Source organism: Amphibalanus amphitrite, unplaced genomic scaffold (genome assembly GCF_019059575.1).
Source record: "Amphibalanus amphitrite isolate SeventyFive unplaced genomic scaffold, NRLGWU_Aamphi_draft 000206F_arrow, whole genome shotgun sequence".
NCBI classification, from domain to species: Eukaryota; Metazoa; Arthropoda; class Thecostraca; order Balanomorpha; family Balanidae; genus Amphibalanus; species Amphibalanus amphitrite.
In genome coordinates this window covers 431559-456888 of record NW_024881701.1, presented here as the reverse complement: position 1 = coordinate 456888, position 25330 = coordinate 431559, and the positions used below count along the sequence as shown (strand labels likewise).

General features: G+C 49.7%; 4 protein-coding genes and 1 long non-coding RNA gene across 5 annotated transcripts in view; 4 read left to right on the top strand and 1 right to left on the bottom strand.

The window, feature by feature from the left end:
• On the top strand, window positions 1–8017 carry LOC122385049 (F-box/SPRY domain-containing protein 1-like). The gene is made up of 4 exons (XM_043373025.1): window positions 1–114; window positions 3218–4038; window positions 4698–4788; window positions 6488–8017. The coding sequence occupies exons 2-4, from the start codon at window positions 3412–3414 to the stop codon at window positions 6580–6582; spliced, it is 813 nt and encodes a 270-aa protein (XP_043228960.1). The 5' UTR covers window positions 1–114; window positions 3218–3411; the 3' UTR covers window positions 6583–8017.
• Window positions 8018–9425: 1408 nt separating this feature from the next.
• On the top strand, window positions 9426–10451 carry LOC122385050. Its single transcript, XM_043373027.1, has 2 exons — window positions 9426–9532; window positions 9791–10451. Exons 1-2 carry the CDS (start codon window positions 9524–9526, stop codon window positions 10094–10096), a joined length of 315 nt encoding a protein of 104 aa, XP_043228962.1. The 5' UTR covers window positions 9426–9523; the 3' UTR covers window positions 10097–10451.
• A 2081-nt stretch (window positions 10452–12532) lies between these two features.
• LOC122385048 lies at window positions 12533–15635 on the top strand. The gene is made up of 3 exons (XR_006257143.1): window positions 12533–12960; window positions 14135–14383; window positions 14796–15635. It is a non-coding gene; the product is annotated as an uncharacterized LOC122385048 (long non-coding RNA).
• Window positions 15636–17267: 1632 nt separating this feature from the next.
• On the bottom strand, window positions 17268–18240 carry LOC122385047 (sterol carrier protein 2-like). Its single transcript, XM_043373024.1, has one exon. The coding sequence runs from the start codon at window positions 18106–18108 to the stop codon at window positions 17731–17733; it is 378 nt and encodes a 125-aa protein (XP_043228959.1). The 5' UTR covers window positions 18109–18240; the 3' UTR covers window positions 17268–17730.
• Window positions 18241–18935: 695 nt separating this feature from the next.
• The window catches only part of LOC122385039 (atrophin-1-like), a 49233-nt gene continuing 42838 nt past the window's right edge, over window positions 18936–25330 (top strand). Inside the window, exons 1-2 of the mRNA XM_043373001.1 lie at window positions 18936–19063; window positions 20114–20158. Coding sequence (XP_043228936.1) covers window positions 20154–20158 — 5 coding nt within the window. The 5' untranslated portion in view covers window positions 18936–19063; window positions 20114–20153. The remainder of the gene's footprint in view (window positions 19064–20113; window positions 20159–25330) is intronic.

The following is a 25330-nucleotide window of genomic DNA, read 5'->3' as shown; positions in this document are numbered from 1 at the left end:
TTTTTTAACCCATGCTTTTAGACCCATTGCTTACGATGTATTTGTTCGTTCACAACAATTACTGCTAGCAAAGGTGAAGCCGTCAGAAAGCTGAATGCCTATTGGAGAGCCATTGTGAGTGAGAGATAATGACTTATCTCTCACTCACAATGACTTATCTCACAACACAATTCATAGGAAATAGTTCACATTTTAACATGGGTTTTGAACTGGAATAGCAGTTCCGTAGCTTGGGCTGAGACGAGCATAAATCAGGAGCTTTTACAGCCCAACGATCACCTTAGGCAAAGATATTCTATTTCTCGTCCCGAAAAATGTGTCTTGCGTTGAGGATGTGTGCCTTGCATATATTCGCATCCAGTATGAAACGAGCATGTGTCCCGAAAATTCTTCAGAAACTAGAGAAATTATCTACGAGAACTCTAGAGAAATTCGCTCCAGTGAGGCGCTCCAGTAACAAAAGCACGAGCAGATCGCCCAAATGCCGGTGGCCGCGATAATTTCTCTAGTTTCTGAAGAATTTTCGGGACCCATGCTCTTTTCATACTGGATCGCGTGTGCCTTACAGAAACTGAAAAGTTCTTCCTATATCAAAAATATAGAAAATAATATTTTGTTGTAAAAAGGTTTTATTTTCTTTGCTGATCATTTTGAACATAAAAAATCACAAATCCATTGCAAAAAAAATAATTTCGTGAAAGTGAACTATTTCCTTTAAGTGTTATGGATTATACCCCGATTTGTTTCTCATTTCCCGTACATTTACATCCATCTGTAATTGTGGTTTCACACTTGGATAATATTCAGTGAAATTTTGAAAGGCATGAAGATTGTTGCCTAATGAATTGTCCTTACTTATGCCATGCCACGTAATTGGTCGTATTTTAGTTTTCATCTTTATAATTGCATTGGATGGAGCTGCTTATTGCCATTTATTTTCATTTCTGCTCACAATTTTATGTTTTTTTTATGTCAAAGAGTTCAGAGACCCAGAGTTCCATCTGTCATTTTTATGGTATCTGTAAAGCTTGCATCACCATTGCCGCTAACCAGTATATGTGACTGCGTGGATGAAGTTAGAGTAAAAAACAATCTAACCTGACCTAACCTTACCTACTAACCTACAGCCAACCAACCTACAAACCTACAATCTACCAACCCACAACCTACCAACCTACAATCTAACCTACCTACCACTGATGGTAACGCCAGCTTTACCAATACCATTTTATTACCTATTTCATGCTTATGCTTATTTGTAGTACCTACCTAGGGTTCATGCATGCACATAGGCAAGATTCGGTACATGGTCGTCATACCTACTTCGTGTAAATAGAGCTGAGAGGTGTACTCTGGGCATATTGTGCAATAGCAACAGTGTCACCGCTTTACGAAAAGTATTTAAATGATACAAATTTTAAAAAAATATTACTGAACCTTCAGCAATTGGGATCCTACATTCTAAAAGCTACAAGAATTAGAAATAATATCATTGAAAAGTGCCATAATTTGTGTTGCAATCTCCAGTCCAAATACATGCTCTTGGGCCACCTCCCCCTAACAGCCACTGTGACGGGTCGTGACTTCAACTTTGAGATGACTAATGGGTGCCAGTTAGTTACTTCACAAACTACAAAGCTACTTCAACTTCTGCTGCAGTGTTTTCATTCAATGACAGCAATTTGCAGGAGTGCAATGATCATACATTATAGGTACCTGTGTGTTGATCTCTGACAAGATTGAGATTTGAGATAGCAGGTTTGAAGCCCACCAGTGCACAGTGGCCCTTTTTCAGAATTAGCACGCATTAATTCAAAATATTTTTTTCTCTTCTTTTGAGTTAAAAGCAGTCTAATCGTGTGCAAAACATTCCAAACTATCCGATGGTGCCATTTTTACCTCCTAAAAAATAATTACCTTTGGTAAAACTGACCGCAAAATCGAAGTTTGTCGAGAGGCGCGCGGACACCACCTGCGGACCCTAAAAAGTAGGGCGAGATGAACATCAATTTGTAAGGCTTTCGGTGAGAAAATATTAAAAATTAGTGGCATGGCTGTGAAGCTGAGTTTACGTAGAAGCCCTAGAAACCACAATTTTCATTGTATAAGCTTAAATAGACCACTTTTGCCGACTATTGTGGACACAATAACAGGACAATTATTAACTGGAGATGGCGGCATACATATGAACCTTTATGTTAAGTAGCACACGCTGGGACATGTCGTATTATACATCGTCCGAATCGCCGATCTTTTCTGACCATGTCCACCAAAGGGCATCGCGCCATTTTGCGCCATTTTGCTTCTACGGTGGATAACGTGAGCCAGTTCAGTCCGCGAGCGGCTGTGGCTCCTGTTCGATACGACTAAGCTCATTGACCTGGCTCGAAGCTGGTGTCACCTGGTGTGCGCCTAAATGTGGCTTGACTTTTGCCATAAGATGTGCTTATTGAAATGTCATGTAGGCATAACGCTGTGCTCAAGAAAAACTGTCCGATTTCTTGTCGCGTTTGATGTCCAAGCCGCACAAGTCCCGTGGTCGGCTTAAGATCTAACGTCAAAAGCGCCTATGTGTTTGTATTGTTCGCGTCGCGCCGACCTTAGTTGCTGCCCGGCCGGGGCCGACTAACGGTGGCTGGCAACAGCTGTAGATGCGGTTACGTGACGCCCTGGGGCGTCCTGGCGGTCAGTGCAGCGCGGTCGGCTGGCGGGCTCGCCACACTTGCGTTCGGAGCGGCCTGGGCCGGCGGGCGAGCCGTGCGAACGTGCGCCAAATCTTGGGCCGAGCGGCCTGTCGCTGTTGGGCCGAATCTCCTTGGGCAGTTCGTTTCTTTTCTTCTCTTTGCATTGGCAGGGAATACGTCCTTGATCACGTGGTGATGTCTTGCACCACTTTCAGGTAATGTGGGAATTAATGCGTGCTAATTCTGAAAAAGGGCCACTGTGCAGTGGTGAGATATTATCTGCATGGGAAGATTAAATGGCATATACAGCAGCATTCTTAGTTAAAACATTGTGACCAGCCTTGGGAAATGGGATTTGCTATTTGTTGCATTAATATGCCATACATGGTGTCAGTGGTGGACATTTGGCCTAACTCCTTACCTAGTCCTAACCTGCCTATGAGAAATGATGCCTATGGTGTATGACTTTTATGTGCTTTGTATCAGATATGAGATAACGAGGTACTAATTTGTCTCTTGAATTTCTATTTCAGAGGCATCATGCATTTGGCAGACTGCCAGTGTTTGTGATGGAGTGCAGCCTGAGTTGTTTGAACAGCAACTCTTAGACACATAAAAGCAGCTGGCTCTATTTACTGCCCCAGTGCAGTAGCATAAAGCTGCCATGCAGTGCACCCTGTGCTGTGCAAGCCTGAGCATTGTGTAAGTGCTCTCCAGTGGCCACTTCATGTGCCACCTAATGTCTCTCAGGACTCAGAAATCAAAGCCTGTAAAGGGCCAGTCATTCTGGCTGCGGCTACCAGAGCAGACACTCGAGCAGATCTTCTCCTATCTGAGTCTGCAGGATCTGCGCAACTGTGCACTCGTCTGCAAGCTCTGGTACCACTTCCTCAATGACGAGAACAACGAGGTGTGGCGGCTGCCATGCGAGCGGCAGCTGGCAGAGGAGGCACTCCGCTCCGACCTGCTCTGCTCGGTGCCCACCTACAAGGCCAAGCTGCGCGCCTTCTGCCACGCCTGGAACCCGGCCGACAGCTCGCGCAACATCTACATCAAGCCGAACGGCTTCACGCTGCACCGCAACCCGGTGGCGCAGAGCACGGACGCATCGCGGGGCAAGCGCGGCTTCTGCCACGGCCGGCACGCCTGGGAGGTGGTGTGGGAGGGGCCGCTGGGCACGGTGGCCGTGGTCGGCGTGGCCACCAGCGAGGCGAGCCTGCAGTGCCACGGCTACCTGCCGCTGCTGGGCTCAGACGCCCACAGCTGGGGCTGGAACCTGGTGGACAATCACCTGCTGCACAACGGAGACGCCCTCGGCACCTACCCGCGGCTCAACAACGCGCCAAAGTACCAGGTCGGTGATGGTGGGGACAGTGGCTAGCTCGGGGGAGTTTGGCTGAAACATGGTGAATCATTGCAAGATTACAATCATTGGAGTGAGATGGTAAAAAAAAAACAACAAAAAAACGGGACACGTTGATAGCCTAGTGGCAGGTGAAGACAAGTAATTTGAGATTGACTGATATCTATGTCGATGAAATCATTTCACCATTTACCATGTATGCAACAATGTTGAATTATGGTATCTTTATAATCTTAAGACCAAATTTAGGTACTGCCAACGCTGTCTGTCGCGACGGCTGTCACCGATCGTCGTGCTTTGAGTGTTCTATGAATTCATTTGAAACCCATTTACAAATTTGCCACGCCACGACGAGCTGCAATCCCTATATGCCAGTGCAATGTTTCCTGCTCGCTAGTTTCAGATGCTGTGGTTGAATCATAGACTTTGGAATGGTAACGATGCGTGTTTGTATTCCATTAACGTCGAATCTCCGATGAACGAGGTTACTAGCTCAAAATGTCCCAGACTCGTCAATCGTTCACGAAATGATTCAATAAAAATCGCTTGCGCTGACTCACTGACGTGAGATCCATGACCACCCCATCTATCTTTGGCCGTGAAATCGGTACCGGTGAAGTGACCCCATGCCGTCTTTACCTTGTCCTCAGGTCGGGGAAAGGATCCGGGTCATCCTAGACTGCGATGATAACACGCTGTCGTTCGAACGCAGCTACGAGTTCCTGGGTGTGGCGTTTAGAGGTGAGAACGATATGTTTACTTCGACGTTTGTCGTTTCCTCCAAGAGTTTAGGCTACTCTGTACTATACTCGTATATTAAACCGCGAGTAGGTAGAAAAATCTTTTAAACGTCTCGGCTGTCGGCTCGACGTTTAAAAGATTTTTCTACCTACGAGCGGTTTAATAATTTTACCGCGTACCGCCGATATCTTTCGGGAGCTTAAAGGTAAAAAATACATTTTATATAAAAATACGACATATTTCAGCAGAGCTAGAGACAACGAGAAGCAGAGACGGATGAAGTTTTGAAAAACGGTCCAAACAATGTGATCGGCCTGAAATTGACAGGTACATTGAAGATTAAGTCCAAAATAGAACTAAAAAGAAAAGGAAAATGATGTTTCATTGCGTTTCTCTGCGCATACTAGGGGAAGTTGGGGCAATGCCGGAGTTGGGGCAAAGCCGAAATTCGAGATATTTCGAAAACCGTAAAACATGGATGCCACCTGTCAGTGATGCTCTGAAGCTTAAGTGACTACAATTATCGCATGTTTGTTACGAGTCGTCATTCGGAATACTTCGACTGTGAGGGCGCCAAGAGCGTTTTCAAGGTACGTTTCCCTTGTACTACATGCGCCTTTGAAGCTGCATTTTTTACTCATTATGCTACCGTTTGTCTGGCCAATTCGGTCAAGTAATCTTTAGCATGTCTCTGCATAAGTGTGCTGCCTATTTGAAATTTATACAGCACGTTGAAAAGTTATGGGCCTGCAAATGAAAATATGGCTGGCTGGGGTAATGCCGAAAACGTGCGATTACGCACGTGTTAAAAGCACGCTACGTGGACTTTACTGCTGTAGAATAGCAACGCGTATTTTTAGTCACACAAATTACACTTTCAACCGACACAACGGCCTGTTACCTATAAGGAATGATTTACCTGGCATTTTCTTATTATATCACACAATTATAACTTCCAGTGTGCACCGCGTCCTCAAGCTCTTGAAACGTGTGTCAGCTTTGATGAATTCTGGATAAAGTTTGAGATAAAATGGCAAAACATCAATGTCGGCATTCCCCGTAGATCATTTCTCCCATTTTCGGCTTTCCCCGCAGTCCGGGGCAACGCCGAAAAAGTCACTTCTTTGATATTTTTAGTTTGTGCGCTTAACGGTATGCGAATTCATCAAATGCGCCTGGTATGTTTGAAAGGCAAAAGACTGGCCTCTCGAATGACGCCAACAAGAATAGCGTATGTTGTCTACCTTGCGTGCTACGGGCGTCAGAAAAAAAGTCTTCGGCGTTCCCCCAACTTCCCCTAGTGAAAATAACGAGACGGTAAAATGGCAGAAATGTCTACTAGACGTTTAACAGTTTGTTAATCGTCACTAGACATTTAACAAATCAGTTAAACGACATCTGATAATTTTCTTTGCACGTGAAGCAATTGTAAACACGGTGCGGGATAATGTTATTTATCGGTGATGTCCATTGACGTTCGTTTTCGTTTCTTTTAGTTGTATCGTGCAGTTATGCATTGCTATCTTATGCCACACTGTTTTTAACGTCGCTTGTTGTCTTCTTTCACTTCTTTGCCCATCTTTCATTCAGCATTTTCGTATCGTTGTCTGTGTGCGTTATTCTCAACCAAACCCTTTTCGTCTTTGGTCACTTTTACTTTTCGTCGTTGGCTGACCGTATCGTCCCCCCTTGTCGGCAGGTCTGCCGGACCGGCGCCTCTACCCGTCCGTCTCAGCCGTGTACGGCAACACGGAGGTGTCCATGGTGTACCTGGGCCCGCCGGTGGACGGCTGAGGCCGGCCGCGCCGCGCCTCCCCCACCCCTCTGCGGACCTCAGCCGGCCGCCGGCGCCGGCCCTCCTCTGTGATATGCCCCGCGCGCGCCCCCGGACACCGTCAGCAGCGAGCCGCCTGACTCGGCGCTCCGCCGACCGGTCCCTTTACTGCCGGTCGGTCGCGGACGGTGACCGCGTCCGGCACGCTCGTGCGGTGGACTCTTTCAGCCAGCGGCCCGCGCTCGGCGCTGCTCTCGGAATCCGAGATTCAGGCAAGTCTTGTCAGCTCCGGTAGGTGACACAGGCCGTGCATATTGTGCGCGCGTATGAGTGTGGCATGGGAGGGGTTTTAACGTTCATATCTCGCTTTAACGGTTTATTGGCCGTATGACTCTGCTGTCCAGTGTTCCGCTGCCGCCCTGCGACTGAGAGGACCTCTATTGCGTTCGGTATGATCCGGGGTGAATGTGTCCAGGTGACTGAGTTTATGACGACTGCCCGTCCGGCAATGTTCATAGCCTGTGCATTGTGCAATCATTCATACTGATGTGGACGGGTGGGTTTTGACTCAGTAAATGTGCTCCGCCCGCTCGTTTTCTCCATTTTACCATTCGTCGTATTTCGTTCATTTGTTCGCTGAGGGTCCCGGTGGCAGAGCCAAAGGAAGGTGTTTTGAGGATGATCTTGCAGGGAGTAGATGGGCAAGAGTGAGACGTCTGCCTGAGCTGGTCCTGAAGGAGAAGTCTGTGACTTTGCGAGAGTGTAGTGTGGTTGAGCCTTTGATAGGCTTGCTTATGGAGCTGCGAGGTGTCCATTACGGCATGTCTGAGGAGCTGATGGTTTAGTACGTCAGAAAGTGAGCATGAATTAGCGTGGACGACTGTGTTTGCGTGAGCGTGAGATCGACTCCTTAGACCTTCCAGTATCGGTACAGAGCAGCAGCAGAACGCGAGTTCCTGCGGTCGGTGGTGCCAGGAAAAACAGCTTTTTGAAGCATGTAGGAATCTTGTTCAACTCCAGTCATAGTGGCCAGCTTGGTAACTTTTTGAACGAATTACAATGCAGGTGAACAAACGGCCCGGCGTGTCGGACGTGAGTCGAGTTTTACATATTTCACTCGCTGCGTCTGTGTAGGTTGTGCGCGTACCTCAGTGTGTGTATATCTGTGCAGTGTGCTGTCTGTGTGATCCCGTGACCACGCTGTACGACTAGGGCACGTGTCTGTAGCGTGGCGGGTGGCGCGGGGTCAGTTTCGGGACACCGGCCGGCCGGTGAAGGATCTCAGGCGTGTGTGAGAGGTGCGCCACCCAGGGTGAGACAGCTGCCCACTGCCAAAGGGACGCGCCCTCCGATCTCGATAATGCGCCGCACCGGGACGCCGTGCGGTGCCATGACTGTGTGTGAGGACGGAAAATGTGTTTTTCCATCAATAGATCCATTCGATGACTCAAATAATCATATTGTTTTATTTCTGGTATGATTATAAGCCATTAGAAAGATGTTTTGTCTGACAATATCAGCTCAACAGGGCGTCACCTCCATCCCGACTGCTCCTATTCTTCGATGACTGGGTCACTAAGATAACAACTGATAGCCGCCCAGCGACAGCCGTCACAAACTAATCTCGTTTCGAGCACCGAGCGGGAACGGTGAACGGTACGATCGCGCGAGCTCCGCCCTGCAGTTGACGAGCCAACGGACACCGGCCGACCTCGCGCGGCGCGTGGCGAGAAAAACTGGCACCCAGCGCGTTCCTGCTACGGCCTCATTCGCACCCGGCACTGGCTGACAGTTCTGTGGCCGATATCTGACGAAGCCTTTGGCTTAGGTCCACAATGGTACCAAAAGCTGAGGAGGGTTTTGTTATAAAGTGTTGTCTAAATTCGGGTGAATGATGGAGTAAGGCGCAATGTGTAACGCGGCGACGTCTATGTAGTTGGATAGTACCCTGTATATTCCACGACATATTTTTCGTTCACAACGTACGATAGGCGCGTTATCATCAGCCGAGACGTCTAAGGGCTACGGAGTCGAGTTGGGAAACACTTGGAGAGTCGGTAAGTCCTATGCGGGCCTCGTTATCAGGCATGGTGACGGGCCCATCGTAGGCACATTCCGTGTGCCTGTGACACTCAGAATGTGACTTATCACCACGCACTGTGCCGCTAAGCAGTCAACAGACAACAGCACAGGAACGTATCAGATAATGTATGCCTATATGGGTGGCTCGTCAACTTTGGGTTGACACTACTCAGAACTAGTCTTGTTTGTGATACAAAAAATTGAATCGTTCTCTTCAGGTTTGATTTTGATGATCGTATCTAGGCTCCGGTAGCCGCTGGCAAAGGTTTTAAGCGTTCGTTTCGGTCGAGATGGGCTGGTGGGGTTTCAAGATGTCGTTTCGTTTCAATTTATTAGTTCGTTTTATGGTTCTGTTCGAATAAGATTGCATTCAGCATTTCATTAGTTCCTGACTACCATGAACATCCCAAATAAAGTTGAAGCCTTTTTATCAGGATGAGCCATTCGAAGGATGCTGTTCTTCAATTCGTGCTGAGGTCTGATGTGGCTCTGCATTCGAGTAGAACCAGTGCCTAACGGGGCGGGTCCGGCCTGCGTGAGAAGGGGGCGGGTCCACGCGCAGACCGGCTGCGACTGACCACCGGCATCACACTCATCACATCCTGGTGTCAGCCGCGAGTCGATGGCCCTGGCCGCAGCCGCAGCGGCCACGCCCCAGCGGGACACGAACCCTTCATGCACGTGGCGCAGGGCGTGGTAATGGTGGTTTGATGGTGGTGAGGTGGAGAGTCTGCGGTCAAGAAGGGCACGCGTCTGTTTGGATGCTGGGCGTGTTGATGTGGACGGGTATGGAGAGGTATAAAACAGGTAAGACGAGGCCAGCCGACATTCACTTCTCTTCTGTCTGTCGACGCTCCGACAACCCTCCAAGCCAGCAATATGAAGATGGTGAGTAAAATTGGTGAAACAAAATCAGACGTCTCCTTCCGAGACATACGCCGCGACTGTCGACATGACAGTGACATAAGTCACAAGTAACACCAAATACACGTCAATTTTACGATCGCCAAAGCTTCTGTGTCTCGTCAAGTGCCCAAAGTGAAATGATTTGTCATCACCTTTCGTACGTTTCCGAAACTTACGGTCCACCGTTGTTGATGTTCGCACATGGCTCGCCCTTTGACCGTGTTCTCTCTATGCCGGCAGGTTGTGTTTTTCGCCTGCCTGGCCGCGGCCTCCGCCAGCACGCTGCTGCGCGCCCCCAGCCACGACTCTGCCACCATCCAGAGCCACCGGTTCGGCGGCAACTTCGCCTACCGCTCGGACGAGGCGCATGCGTACGCCGCCATCAACCCGGTGGTGTCCAACGTGCGCCGGGCGGTGGGTGTTAGCTACTCGCAGGGCGCGCCGATCGTCCGCTCCGTCAGTGTGGAGGGTCCCGCGCCGATCGCCTACAGCGCCGCGGCGCCCATCACCTACAGCGGCCTCGGCTACGCCGGCTACCACCTGTAGACGTCCTGTCGAGCGGGGCACCGAGCGACCGGCCTGGTCCCGCGGGGAAGCTGGCCGGCCGCTCGAGCGGCGTCGCCCCCAGCGGGCGCCGCGCAAACATGGCATGTGCTGGTCTCTCCTCTGTCAGAAGGATCTCTAAGGAAACTCGAGATCACTCGCATCATCAACCAAATGTGTTTTAAAGTGATGTGTTCATAACGAAAAGTTGTCCATATCTGCAATTATAAATTGCAATTTAGACTACTTATTTGTCGCCTTTCAGTTTTCACCTGTATTTTCCGTTTCATATGCTGATTTTCAGATACGAGATAGTGAACATACTATATTTTATCGTAATAAAATGGGTATAACTCCCTAGTAATGTGTTAGAAACACAAGCTGAGGGAGGAATGTAAATGGCTAAATGCTATCTCGAACGCAAACAATCTATTATTTTGCCTTCACCGTAAGGGATCCGTTACCGTAATGTTTCCGGCCGAGTACGGTAGCGTTGGAGTGGCTGAGACGGCCGAGACCAGGGTATTTTGTGTGAAGGCCGAGACTACCCGAGACAAGTTTTTCCGCATCTGGATCACGTAAGCGACAAGAGACAACCGGAGGCCGACCAACGCAGGGTCTACTTGGGACTTTGTTTCACTGGCCACAGCTGGTCTATCAAATGCCAGCATGCAACTTTCGTTATTGATATGCAATTTTACGCGGCTTGGCTTATGCATACCCATAGAGGCCTCTCACTTACCACTAAGACATAACCATGGATGACGAATAACACACACATCAGTAACTCAAATTTGGCTATAACCCCGACCGAGATTATAGCCAATTACTGGCTTCGCTCTATTTGCTAATCGCTGTTTTGTTAGTACTGGAGTACGCAAAATGCAAAGGCCGTGGCCGTTTCCGGATGTCCACCGTAGTGATATCTCCCTCGCCATTTATTGTGGTGGCTGCCAGTCCCGAGCCTTCCCAGATCGGCGCACTTCTTCACTGAGGGTAGGTATATTTAATATTCATACTATAAACCACCATTAGGTATGGTAAGGCATAGGCCAGCGTGGTCGCCCTCAGATCAAAGCCGCATAAAAAACCCCAGAGGACGGCATGGGAGTCCTCAGGCATTGCTCAGGCATAGATGGAGAATTGTAAGGAGTTGTCTGTTGTGGAATTACGGGCACCGTAAAGCCGCCGCCCAGCGCGGGTGACCTTGACCCCCACGGTATATAGAGAACTAGGTAAAACCGGTTTGCCGCCACAACACTAAGGTATTTTAACCACTATTTTCAGCTGGCCTTCTCAGTCCAAAAAAAGAAACTAGGCCACGTATCTTTATATGTTTTATTATTTATATATAAATTGGCAATAAAGTTGCACAGGGCAAGACTAGCGTAACTCTGTAAAGTATTTGCGAAGATAATTTTTTGACCGACCACGCCATTTCGAAAATAATATATCTTTGGTTGTAGGAGTTTGTTATTGATTAAATCAAATTTTTATCCTTAAAAATTTAAATTAATAGTAAAAAAGTATTATCAAATGCCAATACTGTTTCTTTCAATTTCGAAACCACCAAGCTCAGCAAATGGCGGGCCCACCTGACCAGCCAACGTTTTACCACAAATTCTCGAATAAAATCAGTTGTATAGGTTGTAAATCATGATCGAACAATATCAAAATTGAACATTCTTTCCGATTTTATGTATTATTTCATTTGTTCATGCTCAAAACTAGAATAAATCGATGTTGAATGTAAAACCACCCTTGGTGATCTTGGTCACACTGTTTCACTAGATGTAATGGTTTTCAAAAACAAGACCGAGTCGGCGTCTGAAACGTTCACCAAAATATGCAGAAATGCTGACATTATAAGGTGTCAAAGTATCAAAGCTCATCTAATGGGGGAACATTGTCAATTTTGCTTCCAAATCCGAAAGTTGGCATTTTGGGTACCAATCAACTCCGAACAAAAAACATTGATGCTCGGTAAACATGGTAGTGATGGGTTCGCAAAAGGTCTTAATCAAAATGAAAATTTTATTTTCTTCCCAAGTATGCATGTTTTATTGCAGTTTCGGTGCTAAAAGTTATATATTTTTGGTCTATAATGTATCAGCCTCCTTGCTGTTTGAGGTCACACTGTAACAGTCAGTGGCATATTACTAAAAAATAAGACCGAGTCGGCATCTATTGAGGGTACTATATGTAACAGAATTTAATTTTCTATCTGATGTTATAAGTTTCAAAACATGACTAATGGGGGAACATTACGAAATTCGATGTTAAAAGCTGCTGACCACGATTATACACCCACAGCTGCTCACGGTTTCGTGTACTGCAAATGCTGCTAATATAGTTCTGACGCTAGCAGACGCACGTTTTTGCATTCAATTGGCTGCTACGGCGTTCCATGTGATGATAGAGAACATCCCTGGTTTTCGACTTTTGTGTGTTGTGTATATTTGTTTATTAGGCACATTTCAATTCAAATTTGAATTTGCTTCTCTCACTTCTGTGGGTCTTGGAGTTGTGGATATATTTTGTGGAGCGCGGAGCATCGGGGATTTGTGGAGTAGGTATTGGATTGACGTTTTCTTGGTGTTTTTTTAAAAAGATATTTCAATAGGCTACAATGCCACCAGGAAGACCAAGACCAAGACAGTGCTCATGCCCGAATCATAGGCAACACAGGATGGCAAACTTTGCCTCCCCTGGCTTGTATGAAGCCTTGATTTCCATTTAAGGAAGGAAGTCTGTGCCCAAATGGATGATGCACGTGTTGGGCATTTTTGCAAAACAAAGCAGTTGAAAGGGTTCATTTGCCGAGGCTGTATGGAGTACGCCAAGCAATGTCATGCTGATGGGGAGACGTGAGTATGACAATGAAACAGACTACAATTCTTGGCAAAAGGGCTAGCCAAATGCATCATTGAGTTTGACAATTCTGTACCAGTCATTGTCAAGCTGGAAATCTGGGTAACGGTAAAGCTGGGGTCACCGTCAGCATATAGGTATCAGTCGGGCAAACCGCAGGGAGATAATCTAAAATAAGATTTATCTAATTTAAGAATATGACGTCACCCAAATGTGCTGAGTGATGACCATATAAGGAGTGATGATCAATATTTAGACTATATTCCCGACATGTCCACATTTGTACCCTCCACAACCATCGAAGAACTGCTCATAACCACAATATTTGTTTTGCTGACTGACAGACAAAACATGATCCTACAAATTGTGAACTGGCCAGCTCATTTGAGATTGGAATTTGTCACTGGTGACCAAGATATTTAGGCATTAGTTGAGCAGATGTTACACAGAGGTTTTACAACTGAGGAGAAGTGCTCATATGCTTCTTGCTTCCAGAGATGCTTCTTTTTAACACCAAACCAAACCTTACCTGATATAATCTAACCTACAAGTCAGCATACAAACTAAAACCCTACAACCTACAAACCTACAGCTGTGCCTCTCCTTGGTTGGAAACCCTTCCTATTCTTTGCCTATTTATCTACTTGGTAAGCATAAGCGCCTTCATTTGACATCTGCTCTACTACTGCCGTTAATTTTAATTTGTAACCTAACCAAACCTAACCTAACCCAAACCCTGCTCATAACTGTGATAAGTTGCAGTCCTAACTCCTAACATCACTTTGATTCTCCTCAGCCAATTACATCAAGAGGGAGACCACACTGACAGGGGTCCAAGATCCAACTCAGGCCCTACTGTAAGTGTGGATGTCCTGACCTGTAGCCAGAAGCACTGCCACTGGAGCACAGCAGCTAATTCCCTATCTTCCTTCCAGCTCCACAATGGTCTGCATTTCTGCAATGGTCTCAACAGGCCTAACTGAACACAAAAGGCATTTTCACTTGCTAACAGTTAAAGACTAATATTATTCTAAAAACGATTGTAAAGCAATGTATAATGAAATAGATATACTGTGTATATGAATAGAATTAGGTGTGCTGAGACTTGTACTTTATGAACTTGAACAGTGAACACTAGAGTAACTGATTCAACTATTTCTTGTTATTCAGACTAGTGTCCGCCAGCGGACGGAGACCCGGCGACGGACGCCGGCTCAATGGCCAACAGTGGCCCGCCCGCCGGCTGATGGTGGCTCGCCGACCGACGCCGGCCCGTCGGCTGACCACGGCATTCCGGCTGATGGTGGCCCGCCAGCCGACGGAGGTCCGCCGGCCATTCGTGGCACGCCCGCCGACGGCAGCTCGACGACACGTCCTGGCTATGTCACCCCCAAGATTACTTCGCCCCCCAGTCCCTAGGTGAGTGGCTGGAGAGTGGAGAGAACTTTGTGTGTTGCCGGGACGGGATGTCTGCTAATGCAGATGCCGTTGCAGGGGTCGTGACGTATGATGGGTCTCAGACTCGGGCCTCGACTTTTGAGTGAGAAACGTATAAACAGGCTAATGTATTGCAATTATGGGCTATGGCTAAGTGTGCGACAGGAAACGCTATGAGCTATGAGTTATCGTCGCCGTGGCGGAAATTTGAGGACCGTCGCAACCTGTGATGTCGCCGTGACTGCTAATTGACGGTCGCCTTGGATCGTGTGTAACGGTCACTGTGCCTGGTATGTGACGGCCGCCGTGATTGTTTATATAACGGCCGTCGCGACTGAAACGTGACGGTCGTCATGAGACCTGACGTGAGACCTGACGTGTCGCTGTGTCACAGGTCACCAGTTGCGGGCGCTCCATCTGACGGTGTCGTCCGACGGCTCCACGGTGACCAGCGCCGCCACTGCGGAAACCATCCGACCCCGAAAATGCTGCTAGCCGTAAAGGGCGCCGGGCACCCAGGACCAGCGCCCTGCTCCGAGGCGGTGTCCAAAGAAGGCTGCACAGTGCACTTGCTGTGCTAAGGCATAGTGCCCGCTGACTGATAGGAACAAATGACGGTTAGTTATCAGATTTCAGTATGGAACTCAAGATGGTCGGAGCCGACCTGGCTCGGTGGATGGTGTGCCAGGGTTGATTAAGTGTCGAAAGGAGTGAGACGCCCAGATATGTGAAGGATGCGTCGATACGAGCCCCGGCTTCGACTCCCCGTCCCAAAACGATGTTGGTTGTGATTGGAGGATCCCCCACCCCCACCCCACCCACCCCGGAATTTGTGCTATGTAATAGGGCGATAATATGTCGTGGTCTCATTCTGGCTCGATATGGTAATAGGTACTTAATTGGACAGATGTTGATGGTATTGGTGGTGGATGTTAATGGCAGGTTTGGCGAGCGCGAATTAATAATCGTGAGTAGCTGCAATCAGTCGCGCGCTTATTGCTGAGCACCTGTGAGCAAGAAAATTATATGAATGTGGTAGTTCGTCGTGAAATCTGTGTACTTTTGGATTAAGTTGTCAGAACATAAGTGTATTTTTGCGTGTCCACTGCAGCTCTGAAACAGAAACATGGAGATCGGCTGTGTGCTGTAGCTGCGGGGGCAAGTAGTCCGCGCGTGCCAAAAAAATCAAAGGTGGTATGTGAATTTAAGTGAATATACCTCGCTATATTTTCAATTTTATTATTACAACAAATGCGGCGACTGCTGATTACCCTCGGGTCCTAACAATAACGTTTGCGATACTGGAAAGTACATAGACAATAGATACCCTTGCGACCGACTGGCGCGATCCGAGAATCTCTCTCACTGTTTTTGCTGACCTACACACGAAAACACGGCCGAATAAGTACCATCGAGAGCACGGAACGATGCTGGTGACTGACGGACCAGCGAAAATAGAGCTCCCGTCTACTCGCGGAACAGCGCTGATTGGCGCGGCTCACAAGTCACAGACTCCATTGGCTCATCAGAGTTCAGACTGTTGACGGTTGTTGCTCCTCCCTCCCCTCCCCGAGAGGGCGTAGCCAAGTAGCTTAGTTGTGTGCGCAGCGGGCGGTCTTTTTGCATCTGTGTAACCGTTGAGTGGATGGTATCCAGACGAGCTAGGCGTCGGCGTCGCCCTTCCAGCGGCCGGGCAGCGCAGGTGGACGTGCCGTGGATAGTCCCCCTCCGATCTCGGCACACTCTGCAGAGTGCGGCTGGACGCTCCACGGAGTTGCATAGCGTCGATAGGCCGTATGGTGTCGCTGTCGTAATTATAAAAGCGTAAGTAGAAGGTTGAAGCAATATAGAATGCTATCTTTTTCGAGCTTTGTTGCACATAATTTAGTAGGTATTGGCCGTTTCTTTACAAATAATATCGCAAAGCACAGCTTTATGTGCTGGTAACGATATGTGCGCGTCGGTTGCGGCGGTAATCGTCGAAAAATATATAATTTATGAACGTTTCTTGATCACTGAATGATGAACGTGGCAATGTGTGCCTGTTGTGAAGAAGACTTCTATACTGCCGCATGCTGCCGCTCTATCGTCCGGAATTATTCGTGTCTGATTACGGGGATTCCGCCACTCTATCAGCTGATTTTTGTTTCCGAGTCACGTGACCAACCGGTGTCTCCCTGTTGACCCCCATCCTCTGTCGCGGCCCCAAATGCCAGCCGGAGCGCTGGATTTGCACTTTGCAGTGCCCGAACACCCACAAACTCAGTACAATTCTCCACGCATGTCCTCAAGGGCTCAAAGGGGGCCGCCAGGGTTCTACGTGGGCCATGGCGACCCTCAGAAGCCGACATGCCCCCCCCCCCTCCCGGAGCCGAGCCAGAACAAGAGCACGGCCATTTTGTGGTGTGGGACTCTTTTATGTATAAGCCCGCCTGGAGGATGTCGTGGGGTATCGCTTATCAGCCGTGAGTATTGGGCTGCCAAGTCAGCGACAGGCCCAGAGCCACTGTGGGGCCCTTGGGTTGTTGCGGGGCTCTCAAGACCACAAATGTGTGATCCTTGGGGCCCTTAGAGCCATGGCACATTAAAGCCATTGCGGGGTCCCTCGAAACCGTTGTGGGGCCCTCAGAGCCACTGTGGGGGCCCTCAGAGCCATGACATGAGTTCCCTGAGATCCATTACGAAGCCCTCAGTCAGAGCCATTGCGGGACAGTCTTGTGGCGCGATCTCGTAGTGAGGTCACGGAAAGCCAAAGGCGTAGGACATTTCGCAGGACGCAGCCTGGTGAAAATCGCATTACCAGACTCGTCATTGCATAAAAATTTAACCACACATTGTTAAGAACAATCAATCGATAAACAGCATCTTTCTTTACACACCCTTTGGTACGATTTATATTTTCAATATGTGCATTGCATGAGCATGCAGATCGGCACATTCCAAATTCCAATCTACTCCGCTCGGACAAGTCCTCCCCAAGGCTACTATAGGCTCCGTCCTCCCTGCGGAAAAGTCCAGGAGTACAGACGTCCATCCCCATCGCGACTAAATGTAACAAGACGGTTCGCCGTCGACCACCAGTACCGCACCACCAACCGCAGCCAACACGGCACAGATATACAAAAGCTGATTATCACCGCTGCACCACAGTGTACAAGGTCAACAGGCGTTGGGTGGCTCTGGCAGCCACACATATAGCTCGATTAACATACACGACACACGATCATACAGACACTGGTGATTGCAGATTTGTGTTGCACGTCTTATCGTATCGTCCCATCCACAGTCGTCATGTAAAAGCAGTTTTCCTTTGAGCTCCTCCCACACAATCACAGTTTAGCCTTGTATTTATCCATCTCACTTTGGAAGGCCTTGAGGCGCATAGCGAGGCCCATGTTGCCCTTGATCTTCAGTTTTCCCTGGAAGAAGGCCTTCTGGGCGTCCAGTTTGCCCAGCATCAGATCGACCAAGTCGACGTCGGAGAGTGTCAGCGTCACATCGGCCTTTTTGTCGGTGCCAAACTCCACAGATCCGTTGCCGTTTTTGACATCCACGGTCCAGACGGCCGTCTGGCCGTCGCTGTTCTTTACGGAGAAGGCGAACACGGCCTTCATCTTTTTAACAAGTGCAGATCCATCAGTCTTCAGGACTTCTCCCATCTTGTCAAATATTTCTTTTGACTTGAAGTTGGAAGCTTCTGCAACCATGATGACAGATTTAGATGTAAGTTCTGGTACCACGATAGCTTTGCACTGTCGCACACGTCTCGCTGTCTCCTCACCAGCAGCAGGTCACAAAAGATCCACAGAGCCTTAGCGGAGTCCAGCCACGTCTCCAACAGATATGATCAAGGCCGCATGATATGATGATCGCGGATGACTAGGCATCGCGGATGATCTCAGCAGCGCTTCAGGGTATGCCCAATGACGTCACAAAATTACAGCATGCTGATTGGCCGGCGCCCCCGTTTCACCAAGTGCAGACTGGCAGATCCTGGCTTGACAAACGCATAGTGCTGATACAGAGCTCTACTCATGCTTAAAAAGTGTCCAAGAACCAACTAGATTTCTTGTTTGTCTTCTTTTGAGCTTTAATGATACAGCGATGCATTTTAAAAAATGTGATCATTTTCCGCAGGATCGTTCGACCGTTTGTACCAGTGACGTCAGGAGAATCCTCGCTTATGGTTTTGATGCCTAGGCCTTGATTTGGCGGCATCGTGGAAAAAGTATACCCAAGACAAAATTTCGAAAATGCGTTGCTGATGTCATAGGACCATTTACTTTGTCAATGGGCATCCTGCTTGCAGGGATGTTGAAATTATTTTTTTTTTACAATGATGCTTGCTTGGCCACTGAACTGCTTGACACTGGAAAATTCTCTATTCCAAACATTTAATTAGGCGCGATAAAAATTGCAAAAAACATTCAAAACCAAAACGAATCACTTATCGAAAATAACTGATGACGTCAATAGTCAAGATATTTTAAACTGAAACTGTCTTATTGGGTTCCATAATCAAATATGGCGTGGGCGTCGAGAAGTAGCGTGTCGCATTTCCATATTTCGGTGTTGACTGCTCGGATTTGATGATATAATTCATTTTAAGACGTGTTTGTATCAGAGTTCTTATCTAGGGAGTGTGGTTGTTCGATGCTTAAGGTAGGTTCTTTCTTGAATTTTGTTGTAATGCTTTATTTTCCAGCTTAGGGTGCATTGTAGACGTTTACATATCAATATCAAAAATTTTCGCACAGCTTATACGTTTTTAGATAATTTTTGTCAATGTGGTTTTGATGGTGGCTGGGGTGTATTTTCCATTTTTTTTAGCATTTCTTCAGTGGTGGTGTGTGTGTGGGGGATTGGGTAAATATTTGGTTAGGTCGGAGCTCTGTTCGCACCCCATTTATTTATCAGCAGGCTGCGTCCATGCTGCTACTTCTTGGCTCCTCATTGGTCAAATTCAAGAGGTCTATTTGTTAGACCAATGAGAGGCCAAACCGCGCCAGCAATACCTAACTTCCTTATGTTGGGAAAACCGACAGCATGCTGTTATAAAAGCAGCGACCGAACAGAGCCCAAGTTAGATAGATTTAAGTGACACAATTACCGGCTAGTACCGACAGTGACATCAGCTTTACTGATACCCAAATTTTATGCTAATACCAATTCTGCTTCAGTTCCACAAGCAGCCCCAAATGCTAGCAAAAATATGCCAATGAGGTTTGGCACTGCTTAATGATGATTGGCCTGGTGCTCCTGGTGAAAAAGAAGGGGTCCATAATCTTTTTGGCGGACCAGGATTCGCTGTAGTAGGCTCATCAAGGGCTGGGTGTGCCCATCATGAGCCTGTGCTGGCATGTCCTAGAGGTTGCATCCAGATTGGAAAATATCTATGCACTAGGCCAGACTTCTCAGGGGCTCTTGTGCATCAGAATTTTGGAGCAAGTAATTTTGCTCTGAAATTTTGACAGTTTGTTCCAAAAGTCCAAGCTTCCTTTGCCCTTTTTTGCCATTATATATGCTTATTTATGCAATTTGGAATTCATTGCAAGCTGCAACAAGCTGTGGGTTAATACTGTCACCAACCACATAAAAATCCAAATCTACCTAGGAAGCAGATAGGTCTAGAATAACTAGTGATGCAGAGTTAATGATACATTCTATTCCTTAGTACCTACCTTAATGATAATAACCATTGCTTTGTTTTAGGTTTGAAGGAGGCAAGCAAGCAGAAGGAAAGCCCATAAGAATGAGGTGAGATACAGTGCTTATTGGTTCACAGATCCAGGCAGATAAGTGACTTTGAGATGCTGGATGGGGTACATTCCAAAAAATATTTTCCAAATTAAAAAAAGGTTCCTGTATATCATATATAGGTATAAGGATGAAAGGTATAAGGTATAAGGATGAAATTGAAATATATACTAGAATACAGGTTTACGCGATAACTGTATGTTTTGATATGTATGATTAACGGATGCATTAGTTTGGGTGTAGAAACTTGCATTTTTATTGGTATTATTTGTGTAGAACTGGGTAACTGCTTTTAATTGAACTGTAAAGCATGATGGTGATGCATGCGAGTTGTTGGAGCCCTTTGTAAGTTAGGATGTTACTCAATTCAACCCTACCCTACCCTACCCTATCCTACCCTACCCTATCCTACCCTACCCTTACACTACCCTAACCTACCCTACCCTACCCCTACCCTGCCCTACCCTACCCCTACCCTACCATACCCTACCCTTACACTACCCTACACTAACCTACCCTACCCTACCCTACCCCTACCCTACCCAACCCTTCCCCTAGTCCCTACCCTACCCTACCCTACCCTACCCTACCATATCCTACCCTACCCTACCCTACCCTTACACTACCCTACCCTACCCTTACCCTACCCTACCCCTACCCTGCCCTACCCTACCCTACCCCTACCCTACCATACCCTACCCTACCCTTACACTACCCTAACCTACCCTACCCTACCCTACGCTACCCTACCCTACCCTACCCCTACCCTGCCCTACCTTACCCTACCCTACCCTACCGTACCATATCCTACCCTACCCTACCCTACCCTTACACTACCCTACCCTACCCTACCCTTACCCTACCCTACCCTACCCTTACCCTACCCTACCCTACCCTTACCCTACCCTACCCCTACCCCTACCCCTACACTACCCTAACCTACCCTACCCTACCCTACCCTTACACTACCCTACCCTTACCCTACCCTACCCTACCCTACCCTACCCTACCCCTAGTCCCTACCCTACCCCTACCCTACCCTACCCCTAGTCCCTACCCTACCCTACCCTACCCCTAGTCCCTACCCTACCCTACCCTACCCTACCCTACCCTACCCTACCCTACCCTACCCTACCCTACCCTACCCTACCCTACCCTACCCTACCCTACCCTACCCTACCCTACCCTACCCTACCCTACCCTACCCTACCCTACCCTACCCTACCCTACCCTACCCTACCCTACCCTACCCTACCCTACCCTACCCTACCCTACCCTACCCTACCCTACCCTACCCTACCCTACCCTACCCTACCCTACCCTACCCTACCCTACCCTACCCTACCCTACCCTACCCTACCCTACCCTACCCTACCCTACCCTACCCTACCCTACCCTACCCTACCCTACCCTACCCTACCCTACCCTACCCTACCCTACCCTACCCTACCCTACCCTACCCTACCCTACCCTACCCTACCCTACCCTACCCTACCCTACCCTACCCTACCCTACCCTACCCTACCCTACCCTACCCTACCCTACCCTACCCTACCCTACCCTACCCTACCCTACCCTACCCTACCCTACCCTACCCTACCCTACCCTACCCTACCCTACCCTACCCTACCCTACCCTACCCTACCCTACCCTACCCTACCCTACCCTACCCTACCCTACCCTACCCTACCCTACCCTACCCTACCCTACCCTACCCTACCCTACCCTACCCTACCCTACACTACACTACACTACACTACCACCGACAGTCCAAGTTTCAGCTAAATCGGCCAAGAAACGGCTGAGATATTGCAAAAACAAATTAATTGTATTTACTGGCGAATCCTCTTGGCGAGCGGTGCCTTGTGTCGGCCTTTGTTGTCAAAGGTCAACGACCTCCCGGCTCTGATGCTTTTCACTCAGTTTTTTAAGCGAACAACTGAGCCTAAAGCGCGTGCTCTCTGCTCGGCGCCGGCCTCAGCCAGCCTGGGGCAGAGATGCACGCGCTGACGCCGCACCCCTGGTCCGATTGCGCCCATCTTTTGATACGATGGTCCGCCCCACCCAAAGTTTGTGCCCAGTAAATTTCACGTCGATACGCGGCGCCGTTCCGGCGCATTAAGACACATAAGGCTGACGGACGCAGACACGACTTATAATTTATTCAAGTTCAATCGTCAAGTTGAACGATTGGGTGTAGAAACGATTTGGTGTAGAACGATTGGGTGTAGAAACTTGCATTTTTATTGGTATTATTTGTGTAGAACTGGGTAACTGCTTTTAATTGAACTGTAAAGCATGATGGTGATGCATGCGAGTTGTTGGAGCCCTTTGTAAGTTAGGATGTTACTCAATTCAACCCTACCCTACCCTACCCTAGGGTAGGGTAGGGTAGGGTACAGATATTGGGTAGGGTACAGGGTAGGGTACAGATATTCACGGCCGGATACAGATATTGTAGGCCACTGGAAGCTAACATGGACGACACCGCTGACACATCAGATACTTTGTCGGAGGTGGCAGCTACAGCGGCCAGCAGCCCGGAGCCGGAAGTGGCAGCTACAACGGTAAGCAGCTCGGAGCTGGTGATGGCAGCTGCAGCGGTCAGCAGCCCGGAGCGGGAGCAGCCACCCGTCGCTCCGAGTCAACACATGCAACTGGAGGAGCTGTTTCCAGCTGACGCCTCTTCCGCCGAGAAGATAGAGTTGCTGGTCCGTAGCGAGACAATCTTCTCCGGCCGCTACAGTCCTGCGGAAGTGCGATGTTTTCTAGCCAGCTTGGGAGAGTGTGATCTGCGTGCTCTGCGCGGTAAGCTTCACGGCGCCCTTACGTCAGGGATCCCAGCCACTGCTGGGCGTCCGCTGCGTAACCGCCAGGCGGGTAACGTCACCGCCCTGGCCGACGACTGCTGGGAGCTCGGTTACTCTGCAGCGCAGCGCCTTCTCACTCGCCGCGTCGATTCTGCCGTCTTGAAGCCCGGTGGCCGGCCTCCGCTGCCGCCGCCGGGTTCCACCGCCGAACCACCGCCAGGTCTGGTTAACGCAGCCACCGTGGAGGCTTCTCTGCGTTCTGTAATCGATTCGCAGTTACGAATGGACAGAGAGCTTGAGGACCTTCGTCGTCGTGCTGCCGCCGCCGATGCCCAGCGAGTCCAAGTCCAGCGGCTTGAAGAGCAGCTGTACGACCTGCAGCGTACGTGTGCTGATCGGGACGCCAGGATTGACCAGCTGGAGGACCTACTGCGCGATATGCTGGACCACCAGTCATCGAACCGGTCAGAGACATATAACCATCTGGTTACCAATACACACGTAAAGCGGGCGAATCCGCCGGCCGCCCAGGTGAGCCAGGCGAGCCCGCCGGCCGCCCAGATGTCCCATGCGAGCCCGCCGGCCGCCCAGGTGAGCAGTCAGGCGAGCCCACCGGCCGCCCAGGTGAGCCAGGCGAGCCCGCCGGCCGCCCAGATGTCCCATGCGAGCCCGCCGGCCGCCCAGGTGAGCAGTCAGGCGAGCCCATCGGCCGCCCAGGTGACCCAGGCGAGCCCACCGGCCGCCCAGGCGACCCAGGCGAGCCCACTGACCGCCCAGGTGAGCCCACCGACCGCCCAGGTGAGCCCACCGGACGCCCAGGTGAGCCAGGCGAGCCCGCCGGCCGCCCAGGATATCGCCGCTGCCATTGACCTCGTTGCCCTCGGTAAAGCCATCGCAGACAGAATCCACTGGCGAGCTGGCGACTCTGATTCTGAAAATGACGATGAATTGGGCGGGGACGAGCGCTTTGCCAGACGGGATTTTGGGGTTCTGCCAGCGACAGATACACGACGGGCGCAGTACCCACCAGCACACCTTCCGCCTCCGCCAACAGTTACCCACGGCTCCACCGCGAGCCGGCAGCTGAACGCGCCAAGGTCGGATAATCAGCGCCCAGCTGAACTCGCCGCTGTGACGGGCGCTGGGGCGGCCTCTGACTTGGTCTTATCCCCAGGAGTGACCCAGCAGCCGGCAAAGAAAAAGTTCATTGTTTGGGGTTTTCGCCCCGACGCGTCTGATAGCTCCGTGCGTGGCCTAGTACAGTCGGTGGCTGGAGACGTATACAGTTTCCGCCGTCTGCCTGCAGACGGCCCGTCGGCTCCAGGAGCGGCCTTCATGTTCGAGACCGCCGAGTCTCGATCGGATGCCGTCATGAACTCTGCGCGATGGCCGACGGGACTCAGCGTGCGTCCTAAAGCCGATAACAACGGACGGCGACGAAGGAGATTTCGAGTCCCTGCCACTCCTGTCCAAGCCAGCCACTACACAGCCGCGACGCACCAGTCCAGTCATCCAGGTCCGCACCAACCCACCGAGCAGCCCGCCGCTAACCGCACTCAGTGGGACGCAGCGCCCACTACAGGCTACTCTCACGAGCACGGCGAGTGGACCTATGCGCGTGGCCATGCCCGAACGCGGCATCGAAACGTTGGCAGCGCACCTGCCTCCTGGGACTCCAGAGACGACAACAGCTGGCCACGGCTCGGCGGCACGGTACCCCAGCCGCGGCGTCGCTAATCGCGAACTGCCCGAAAACGCGACCATCGCCATCGGTGCCTACAACTGCGAGGGTCTGCTGTCAGCGTTCAAATATATCGATGAATATGTTCTGCCACTCTGCGATATATTAGTATTGTCAGAAAGCTGGCTGTCTCGAGCGGAGGAGGTTTACGCACCAAGAATTTTCACTTCTGCTGGACACAGTGAACTACTGGTGTTCCAGTCATTCGCAATGGAGGTGCCTCCCGGCGTGGGTGAGGGCAGAAGACGCGGAGGCCTTGCTCTCGTATGTCGCCGCCGACCCGGACTGACCTTCAAATCCTGCAGCTGTGACGACCCCCGCCTGTGCGGTGTAACGGTGCTGATGGATGGACGCCCGGTGCTGACCGTCATTGGCTGCTACATGCCGTACTGGGACGGGCAAGCCGGTAACTCGGAGGAGTACGACAGTGTTATTGCCAAGCTGGACGCTCTAATCATGGCGCTGCGTCCCTCTGCTCCGGTGGTTGTAGCCGGTGACTTCAACTGTGCACTACCGCGTCTCCCAGCAACTTCACGTCCGCCTCTGTGGCAACGACTTCGAGGGTTCACTCGGCACAGTGTCGCCATGCAGCAGCTGCTCGACCAGTACGAACTTGTGGCT